At 43.1% G+C, this 11201-nt stretch overlaps 1 protein-coding gene across 1 annotated transcript in view; it reads right to left on the reverse strand.

Annotated features, from left to right (window-relative positions):
* The window catches only part of INTS9 (integrator complex subunit 9), an 87207-nt gene that overhangs the window by 68279 nt on the left and 7727 nt on the right, over positions 1-11201 (reverse strand). Inside the window, exons 2-3 of the mRNA XM_009283443.2 lie at positions 6306-6433; positions 1179-1239 (exon numbers count right to left, since the gene is read on the reverse strand). Coding sequence (XP_009281718.1) covers positions 1179-1239; positions 6306-6370 — 126 coding nt within the window. The 5' untranslated portion in view covers positions 6371-6433. The remainder of the gene's footprint in view (positions 1-1178; positions 1240-6305; positions 6434-11201) is intronic.

The raw sequence follows: 11201 nt of genomic DNA on the forward strand, positions 1-11201 counted from the left end.
GACCCCCGGTATCAACCCAAGCTGGGGGATGAAGGGATTGAGAGCAGCCCTGAGGAGAAGGACTTGGGGGTGCTGGTTGATGAGAAGCTCAACATGACCCGGCAATGTGCGCTCGCAGCCCAGAATGCCAACTGTATCCTGGGCTGCATCAAAAGAAGCGTGGCCAGCAGGTCGAGGGAGGGGGTTGTCCCCCTCTGCTCTGCTCTCGTGAGACCCCACCTGGAGTACGGCATTCAGCTCTGGGGCCCCCAACATAAGGAGGACAGGGACCTGTTGGCCACAAAGATGATCAGAGGGCTGGAGCACCTCTCCCATGAAGACAGGCTGAGAGAGTTGGGATTGTTCAGCCTGGAGAAGAGAAGGCTCCAGGGAGACATTATAGCAGCCTTCCAGTACCTGAAGGGGCCTACAAGAAAGCTAGAGGTGGACTTTTTACAAGGGCATGTAGTGATAGGACAAGGGGTTTAAACTGAAAGAGGGTAGATTTAGATTAGCTATAAGGAAGAAATTCTTCACTATGAAGGTGGTGAGGCACTGGAACAGGTTGCCCAGAGACATTGTGGATGCCCCATCCCTGGAAGTGTTCAAGGCCAGGTTGGATGGGGCTTTGAGCAACCTGGTCTAGTGGAAGGTGTCCCTGCCAATGGCAGGGGTGCTGGAACTAGATGATCTTTAAGGTCCCTTCCAACCCAAACCATTCTATGATTTCAGAGGCCAAAGACATGCTTTTCCTCTAAAGAGACCTCCCATTGGCAAAGCATTCACTTTCTCATAGTTCTCCTGCCTAAAAAAGGGTACGATACCAACCTCATGTATAAGCATGCTATGAAGCTTCAGTGTCAGAAAAGTGAGACTGTTGAAAAAAAGGCACCCTAAGAAGGCAAAGCACTATTATTTATGGAGCTCCATGAAATAAGAAAATATTCATACTGATGATTTCTGCATTTTAAGAGGATTTTTTAAAAAGCTAGGCTACCTCTGAAGACTAAAAGCCTCAGAGTTGCTATTACCATTTTGTTTCAAAACGTTCTGCTCTACAAGGACATCATGGCTGGTAAGGGTACACATAGAAACCTTTGCGATGAGTCAGCATGGAAGTACTGTTCCTGCAGTGCAAGCTCCTAACCTGTCGGGTAGCTTTTTGCATGGCAAGAAAATTCTAACCATCAGTATAGTACCTTATCCAGAAATGTGCTTCCATCTTTCAAAACCCAACCAGGAAGTTTGGACAGCCTGGGGCTGCAGAAAGAGAAAAAAATTATTGCAATATGAATTATATCATTATCAGTGGCTAAGCATAGACCTTCTATTTGGTGTCATACAGGAAGGGAACACAATTTCTGTCTCAGGGAACTAACAATCTCAATAAAACAGACAGACAGTTTCACTGCGTTTAAGCATTCACTGAAATGACTTTTACAAATCATGATTATGACACTTAGAAGTAAAAAGAATAAGAGGACGACGCATGCAGGGAGTTTGATTTTAGTCATTTACGGTGAGAATTTCAGAAAGGCTCAGTGCTGCTTACACTGCCCTGTGGTGAAACTGGCTGTATAAACAGAAAAAGGGTTAGGGCAGCAACAAACTCTATGCCTGAAACAATACAAAAGCACCTTAAAACTGCTCTGGGACAGAGGACAACAGACAAATATTCCCATTAGCAATGGCAGGGGAAGACCGATGCTCTGGACTAAGTCATTCATACACACAGAGGTTGCGATTTTATATCCACATAAACCACAGTTTCAAGCTTAGGCCTCACCCTGAAAACCCACACCAACAGCTGTACAGTGCATTTACCTGTGTTGGAAGGACAAAGGGGCAAGGAGGTTTTGCTGTGAACTGCATGTTTTAAGCTGGCAGGTCTGGTACCAGTCAGCAACGGCAGGGCCCCTTTTTTTAATTGTTTCAAATGCTAATAAGGAAACTTCAAGGTGGACGTTGTAATCCTGAGTTTACAGTAGTAATTGCTGCAGCATTTCTTGCTACCATAACTGAGAGACTTATTCATACTTCACAGTGACATTTGATTTTTGTGTGAGCCTACAACTTAGCTCTAAAACCACTGTCTGCCCAGATTCAAGCATATCTACAGAAATCCAAAAAAGAAAAAGTTGAGGAAACAAGAGAATTGAACCTGCCTGGAACCAAGCCCTCTAACAATCTCAGATTTGGAGACAGAACTCGAGAACCCAGTTGCAATGAAATCTGCAAGTGTTGTGCACTAAGCTCTCTAGACAGGCATGCTTATATGCTATAAGGGCTTTCAAATTTAAGATCTTGAAAATAGGAAGTGATTCAAGGGCTCAGAGGAATGCTGTGTTCAGACTAACATTAATATAAAAGAACAAATCCTAACTGGCACTCCAGAAAGTCACAAGGAAGGAAAAAGGGGAAATCTAAGACTCAAAGAGTGAAGACAGAAGGTAAGAGGTGAGAGCAGAAGGATATGTCATTGAGAAGCTATGCCAGAGAAGTGCAATCCCCTTTTGAGGATAAAGAGTAAGTCTGAAGAAGTCTGATGATAGAAAAGATGAAGTGGCTAAATGTACTCCCCACCGACACATTCAAAAGCACAATTTAAGAGCAGTATTTTGGAGACCGAGAGGGCTGAGTAGAATCGGTGCAGAGAGACTAGAAGAGCTATGGAAAAAGCAGGGAAAAAGCAAGAATAAACCACTCTGATATGCAACAACTTTGACAGATAAGGGAGGAGAGGACAGAAACCTTGGTTGCAAGGGACATCTGGAGGTCTGTAGTCCAGTGTCTGAAAGCCAGCGCTAGACCAGGTCAGCCATGGCTTTGTCCACCTGTGTCTTGCAAATCCCTGGAGCATGAGATTCTAGAGCCTCTCTGGGGATCAGTGAAAGTGCTAAGGAAAACTTCATCCCTGGGAGGCTAATGTCCAACCTGAGCCTCTCAAGACACAATCTGTGGCCACTAGTCCCTTATACTGCCTGCCACTGTCAAGAAGAATTTGTCTCTGTTGCCTTTGTAACTAACTTCCTTTCAAGCAGATGTAGGTGGCTCTTAGCTCCCCATCCAGCCTCCTGTCTGCCAGACTGAACAAGCCCAGCTCCCTCAGCCTCTCCGTGTAAGTCATGGGCTCCGGACCCTGGCCATCTTGGAGCCCCCTGAACACCCTCTCCACTTTCTCAGCATCCCCCTTCAATTGGGAATCCAAACCTGGATCCATTTGCGGTTTCACCAGCACGAGGCAGAGAGGAATAAACTTTCCTTGATCTGCTGGCCCTACTCCCCCTAATTTAGCCTAGTACACTGCTTGCCTTATTCATGATGAAAGAACACTATTGACTTGGACTAAACCTGGCATCCACTGAAGAGTATACAGTCTTGTCAAGAGAGGCAAAATTAGCAGATAGGTCTTGTGTGTGGGTGAAAGTGGAATAAGCAACACAGGACAGAAAGGACTCTTTACCTTGAAGCCAAGAAGTAACACAGTTCCTGCCGACATAGTTTTGACATTGTAATAGAGTGATTGATTAATCCAAAATAGCTAGAACTGTCCCATAAATAATGTGAGCAAGTGTGTCATGGCTAGACAGGAAAGGTTAAGAGCTTCCCATATGTTCATTTTATCGTTTTGCATTTGACTTTGGTACAGGGGAGAAAACTCCAGTTGACAAACCTCCTTTCAAGTACATGAACTGGCATAAAGTGTTTGGCAACTGCAGGTACTTTGCACATGCTCCATGGGCTGCTGAGAACAAGGACTGCCATTTCCAGGACAAGGTGGAATCTAAATACCTTTTGACGGGCTTTTTTTGAAGAGCAAAGAACTCTAAAAAATGTCCAGTCCCTTTAATGACACAAACACTAAGGCACTTTCCTCTCTTATAGATTAAAGCACAGGCTCTCAAAATGTTTGCTCAAGGAGGGTCCCATGCCAGGTATGACACAGGCTCTAGCTGCATAGCAAAGATCCTCTGTAATATCATACCTTTACTCTCCACAGCGGTAAAAATTAGGGCACCTTTGCAGACCACATACTGAGACTTGCAGAGCCCAAGTCATTCACAGATCCCACTTTGGGGACCTCTGGTTTAAAGACAGCAGAGAGAAGCATAGTTCCTCTCTGGTTAAGATTTCACATGGGTCCATCTCAGCCTAGCTGCAAGAAGCAGCACTTCTGGTTCCGAGAGGACGTACAGCTGGTAATAACCTAAGATCTGATAGACCTGTGTTCAAATTCTTGTGCTGCTACATGCTCCACGCAAGACCTCAGGCAGTCAGCCCTCTTGTAGTCTCTCACCTGGAAACTGATGATAATGTAGGACGAGAGGAAATGGCCTCAGGTTGCGCCAGGGGAGGTTTAGACTGGATGTAAGGAAAAATTTCTTTACTGAAAGAGTGGTTAAACATTGGACCAGGCTGCCCAGGGAAGTGGTGGAGTCCCCATCCCTGGAGGTATTTAAAAGACGAGTAGATGAGGCACTTAGGGACATGGCTTAGTGGGTGGTGGTGTTGGGTCGACGGTTGGACTTGATGATCTTAGAGGTCTTTTCCAACCTCAATGATTCTATGATTCTAATGTCAGCTCTCTGTAACCCGGCCATGTTATGTTGATAATACACATTTGAATTTCAGAGGTATTTAGACATCATGGTAATGGAGACCTGATATATAATGGTACAACTATGAATACTATAGAGAGGTAAGGACTTTTTAGTGGCAGCCGCATTTCTCCTCAAGTTTCTAACTCACTTCCACAACTCCCTGCAGGACATTTGTTTTGTAGAGTACTGAAGAGATCAATTACTTGCCCAAGTCCACGTGCTTAGGACAATCCTTGCTGTAAGGGGTGTTCAATCACCTCACCGACAAGATTGATTGGATTTAAATCCAACTGTTTGCTCGAATTCCACTGGGCCATCAGGGGTCAAATCTGACATCCTTTCTTATTGAGTTTGAGTCATTTTAGTGCAGACATTCTGGAGGTACTTGGGGAATTCCAGGTTGTGACCTGCAATTTGGCTGTTCACTACCAGGGTCTGCTATCAGCAGACAAAGCTGGCATATCCCCGGGGAGCGCTGATGCCTGCAGTTCTAAAGAACCTCTTAAGCCTTTCTTCAATCACCTAATTTTGCTACTTGTTCCTCTCTCAATTTCCTTTTTCTTTGGGGGGTGGGAGAAAGCGAATGCAAGGCAATTCTGTCCGTACCTGGATTTCCCAAATTTTCTGGATCCCTTCAAAACCTACTACTGCCCCTAAATGTTGTAGTTAGCAATTGCATTATGGAATGGGACAAAAATTGACTATGGCACTAATCTGTCTTAAGGCATCTGTTGCCTACTCTACAGCAGATCTTGAACTCTACGTTCTTACAGAACAATGCATACACTATGTATTCTTTTCCTCTCCAAAAAATAACAAATCATAGGAAGTGCTGGACAAGCTGCTTTAACCTCATTAGGTCACTTAGGAAACTCCCTTTCCCAATCATATTCTCCCCCTCTCAATCAAGTCTCCCCTGAACCCAGAACGTTCCTCACTTGTTTCCTTGTGGATCAAAGTTACTAAATGGCTTTTGTGAAAACTCCTGCCGCTTCCCATCACCAAGAGTTACTCCTTCCCACCTTTCCAACCCCTCATTTTTGTAATTTATTCCATTTACGCAAGACATAAGTCACCCTAACTGAAACTCCACATTAATCTCAAAACCTGGGAAAATATGACTTTGTAGTTAGGGCATAGAAGGGGGAGTCTTGATCTCAGGATTTTCTTCTAGACTCTACTTCTGTTTCACTGCCGTTCCATTCCTGTGCCCAGCTGCACTGCCCTTTTATTTATTTAATTTTTAAAAGGGAACAATTATGCCATCAAGTCTACTAACGAGGACTGTTAAGTGCTATTTTTCTTTGCATTAGTCTGTGCTCTGAAGAAAAGCCTGAGAAGACAGTGGTTAAACAGTACTTGCTGGGCTCCACGCACTCCATCTCAGTTACCCATTTATCTCATCTTGCATGAAGAAGCCAGAAAGATGACAGATATGTGACCTCACTTGTGCTGAGCAGTTGCAGCAATACTTTACTGAAGCTTAGAATAAATTATCTAGAAAAACCAATCAATAAATCCATAAAATGTCTTCCGTCTACTGAGCCAAAGTACGTTATTTTGATAAAGAGAATTTTTAAGTGAACAAAGTCTATTTATGATATCAGATGATGCTGTTCATTTGTACTCATCCCCTCCCTCCTTCCAATACACGATTTCACGCAGAGCACTCCAACTGCAACCCAAGAAGACACAGATTAAGTGCTTACAGGCCGCAGAACATACCTCTGAACTAGTGGCAACGGGAGGAAATTGAGGGTAGACGTCATATCCAGTCCGCAATCTAACATGATGGTGGTGGATTTGAACTTGAGTACATTGCATGGTAAGGTTGGATGTCCTGACAGGCAGTACTGAAAGAAGAATACGAGGATGAGTTACTCATGACCTTTACCAGAGTGAACCCCCCTGAAAATTGCCTTTTTTCCCTTATTTTTAAACACGTAGTGTCATACACACCAGAACAAAACCCGATTTCCCATGAATTGTGTCTCACAGCTGTGTGCGTTCATTGAGATTTCCCCATATCAGGGTATTAAGGGGCAGATTTTCTTCAAACAAGTTTTTCTGATCACAAGGGTTGAGAGGATGGCATAGCTCCTCTCTCCAATTTAGGACACATGTAGAATCTCTTCTTTCTAACAACCATCTATTTTCACAAAAATCCCAGAAAATCAGTTTCTTCAAAACTCAGTCCTACTGGCAAAACTTGGCTGAAATTGGCTAGCAAATTTGACAATTACTTGGGGTGGAAGGGGAGGGAGAGAATCCCTGCAGGAACACAAGTTTTATTTCCTTAAGAAACCTGCCTAAACAAACAAATCAGGTGCAGCCCACACCTTCTGTGGCTGCTTGGCACAGATCAGCAGAGGAAGCTGTACACATGCACCGCAGCAGCTCTGGGGCATGCTCTCACCTGCTTTTTGTCTTGCTAAAAGCAAACAGGAAACACGAGGGAATGGACAGCCATACCTGAATGGAAGGGTTTGTGTACTGAGAAATCCCAAATGCTTTGCAAGCCCAATGAGCCAGCAAGCAGGTTATGTACAGGGGCACTTCAGCATCATTGAGATGCAGTCACCTCTTGTATGGAGAGTGGCAAACATTTAACAAGGCACAGGAGCCGCTGAAGCTTTGAATAAGAAGAGAAGTGAATAAAAATGCCAGCTTTAAAATGCGGGATTAGAAACGTAAATGTCTGAATAGAGCGTGGCCACCTCCACATGAGGGTTTCTCTTCTTTGAGGAGGCATTTGATGGTTCTTCAGGGATTGCAAGAATAGGAGATTTTGCATCTCGAATACTAGTTGTTGCATCTCCGAAGTCTGGGCATCTGGCAGCATAGCAGCGCTCAGGTGGTCAAACTAGCTTCTAAATTCAAGTTTTCGTCAATTAAGATGAAAAATATCAGTTGGTTGGCCATGCACTGCACTAAAAACAGACTCAGTCATTTTCCAAGTTATTTATACCTTATGCTTGCTTTCTATACTTCACTCTACAAACTGGAAAGAAGCTAGATTAATAATTTCATTTTCTACCTCTGCTCACTGTATGTTAACACAGGACTGCAACTGTCTGGATTAACAACTCCCAAGGAGTCTATTTACACACATTCATCAAAAACGTTGTTTAAATGATATTTAAATATTAAAAAGCTACTAAGCCCCAAATATTAAATTAAAAATATCGCAAATACTTTTGTTTTAAATTCACAAAGCCTTAATTATTAAGGAGCAACACTACATTTTGCCTGCTGTTAGCAAAATTTAAAAAAAGAAAGTGAAGCTGGTGAAGAAGTGAGTATACAAGTAAGGAATTCGGTTGTTTTATTCGCAAATGTAAAATACGCATGTGAAATTAAGTTCTCACCAGACCAGAACTTTGACAACTGAAGCTATAAATCCAAGTAAATAGAAAGAAATGAAGGAAAAAATAAGATCTAACCTATTTTCATAGCTTTTAAACTATCAGTAATAAAAAAAGGCAATGAAATACCACCACTTTCATCAGCAAAACACTTCCTTGCTTTTCTTAAAATCATGAATAGGATCATGACCCTGACATCTACGAGCTAACTGGAAAATCTTCCTTTTTTCTTCTTTAAAAGCATCTAAAATAATCTATATCTGTGGCTGGGAGAAATACCACCACTTTCATCAGCAAAACACTTCCTTGCTTTTCTTAAAATCATGAATAGGATCATGACCCTGACATCTACGAGCTAACTGGAAAATCTTCCTTTTTTCTTCTTTAAAAGCATCTAAAATAATCTATATCTGTGGCTGGGATTGCACAAGTGACATTTCTGGGTCTGTTAGAATTTTAGATTAGGAATCCAAAAATCTGAGTGCCTGCACTATATACGTCTCTATACACACTATAAATGTGATAATTTCCACCCAGTTTATACTTGCTACTGTTTAAAACAGATCCAGAGACGCCAGCCTCTAATATTCCTGACCAGACTAAAATGCAAGTCCTTTTTGCTCTAAGATTTGTTTGCTTCCCTCTTTACTCCCTTATGGCTAAAGGCTGGTACTGCTAACACACTAGGTGCCTCATCTCTTAATTAAAAAACAGTAATGTAAAAAAAGTCACAAAACACATACGAAAGACATAAATATGCCCACCTCAGCTCACAACTTTCTTGGCAGGCTTTGTAAATTAAGTTTGACAGAGCGGGGCACCGAGAGATCAAGATGAGGGGCTAATTCCAGATGCTAAGGCCCTCATAGAGACAGGTTCTCAGCAGACATCTGGTTCACGCTGAGCGCTCGCCAGCTTGGAGCATCTCTGGTGATCTCATGGATGGCAATGTGACAGAGAAAAGAGATGATGTCTCACGCTAGCAGCTCCAAAACATTCAAAATTTTGCAGGTTAAAGCCAGTGCTTTGAATTCCAGCTGAAGCCAACAAATACTGCAGTGCATTCTTCCAGTATTAATATCACATGCTGGCTCAAAATCTCGGGGGAAATTAGCAACTGGATTTGCCTGGACCAAAGCACATTTGAATTTGTGGGAGTCTGACATTTTCACTGGAGTCTGAATCAGGTCTGGCGTCCACCACCTCTACCTTGTTCTTCCAAATTCAACCCAAATATATGAGAAAAGAGGATGAAATAGCACCCAACTCCTCCCCCCACAACCCTGAGATTCAGCCATATCTCCAGACAAATATAAGATGAAGAATCTGGTCTCATGATCCCCAGTCCCCAAATTTATACACAGGTCTAAAAATGTTACAATACAGATTTCAGACAGGTTGTATTCCCTGCCCTCCGACCCCTTCCCTCTCTCTACCCCCATGCAAGACTCTAGACATAACAAAGAACTCTGCATTTCCACTATGGTCTTCATTTAAAGATTTCTCAGTTTGCTTTTCCCCCCCTGCATTATATTAGCCTCTACGATCACATCCAGAAGTGCTTAGCTTTGCACAGCTGCAGAGAGACTTAATCGCATACGTAAGATAATGCAGGATCAAGCTCTTCAGCCACCTGCCTACCAAATTAATCTTACACAGTTACACCACAGAGAGTGATTTATTGGAAGTCTCAAAACAAGCCCAGAACCCAAGTTCACTTCCGTGAAGCTTCCTCGAGACAAACTGCTCAGTCTCAAAACTGAGAGACAATCGTACGTTTAACAACGGTGTAACTTCAGGTTAAACAAATCAAATGTTATGCTCAGGTATTTTGAAAGCTGCTTTGGTTTTCACCTCCAAACAAAGAATTGCAGCACATTATGTGAAACAGGGAAATTCCTCCTGGAAAATAGAGTAGTGGCTGAATCCAGGGTCTCTGGGAAACTTAAATAGTTGAAAACGAAGATCTAGAGAGGAGAACAATAATACAGGTAACATATTTTTGGATAACCTTCCCTTTAGAAGATTGTAATATCAGAACCAAAATATTTGTCAGAAGCGTAGCGCGCCCTTGATCCACCTCCACCACCTCCACCACCTCCATGAGATTCAGCCATATCTCCAGACAAATATAAGATGAAGAATCTGGTCTCATGATCCCCAGTCCCCAAATTTATACACAGGTCTAAAAATGTTACAATACAGATTTCAGACAGGTTGTATTCCCTGCCCTCCGACCCCTTCCCTCTCTCTACCCCCATGCAAGACTCTAGACATAACAAAGAACTCTGCATTTCCACTATGGTCTTCATTTAAAGATTTCTCAGTTTGCTTTTCCCCCCCTGCATTATATTAGCCTCTACGATCACATCCAGAAGTGCTTAGCTTTGCACAGCTGCAGAGAGACTTAATCGCATACGTAAGATAATGCAGGATCAAGCTCTTCAGCCACCTGCCTACCAAATTAATCTTACACAGTTACACCACAGAGAGTGATTTATTGGAAGTCTCAAAACAAGCCCAGAACCCAAGTTCACTTCCGTGAAGCTTCCTCGAGACAAACTGCTCAGTCTCAAAACTGAGAGACAATCGTACGTTTAACAACGGTGTAACTTCAGGTTAAACAAATCAAATGTTATGCTCAGGTATTTTGAAAGCTGCTTTGGTTTTCACCTCCAAACAAAGAATTGCAGCACATTATGTGAAACAGGGAAATTCCTCCTGGAAAATAGAGTAGTGGCTGAATCCAGGGTCTCTGGGAAACTTAAATAGTTGAAAACGAAGATCTAGAGAGGAGAACAATAATACAGGTAACATATTTTTGGATAACCTTCCCTTTAGAAGATTGTAATATCAGAACCAAAATATTTGTCAGAAGCGTAGCGCGCCCTTGATGAAGCTATTCCAGGCTGATTTTCTTATTAGCAATTACCTGTATTAACATCATACTGCCTATGGAAGATGATTTTATTATGAACCACGGGGATTTATTAATATTTCTAGAGCAACCCAGTAGAAGTCACACGTGCAGTGGGCTAGCTCCAGCACTGCCCCACGGCGAGACTCGCGTTTAGGGGTAGGAAGGCAGAGAAACACCTCCACCACCTCCACCTCCACCTGCTCCTCCCGAATCCCACCGATGTTTCATCCGATCCAAAACCCCAAGCCCGGCGGGGGCGGACGGCGGCAGAGGGCCGGGGGGGAGCCGCCTGCCCGGGCCTCTGCCCCTTCCCACAGCCCGGTGCCTAACCCCCAC

The sequence above is a fragment of the Aptenodytes forsteri genome, unplaced genomic scaffold (genome assembly GCF_000699145.1).
Source record: "Aptenodytes forsteri isolate BGI_AS27 unplaced genomic scaffold, ASM69914v1 Scaffold534, whole genome shotgun sequence".
NCBI lineage: Eukaryota > Metazoa > Chordata > Aves > Sphenisciformes > Spheniscidae > Aptenodytes > Aptenodytes forsteri.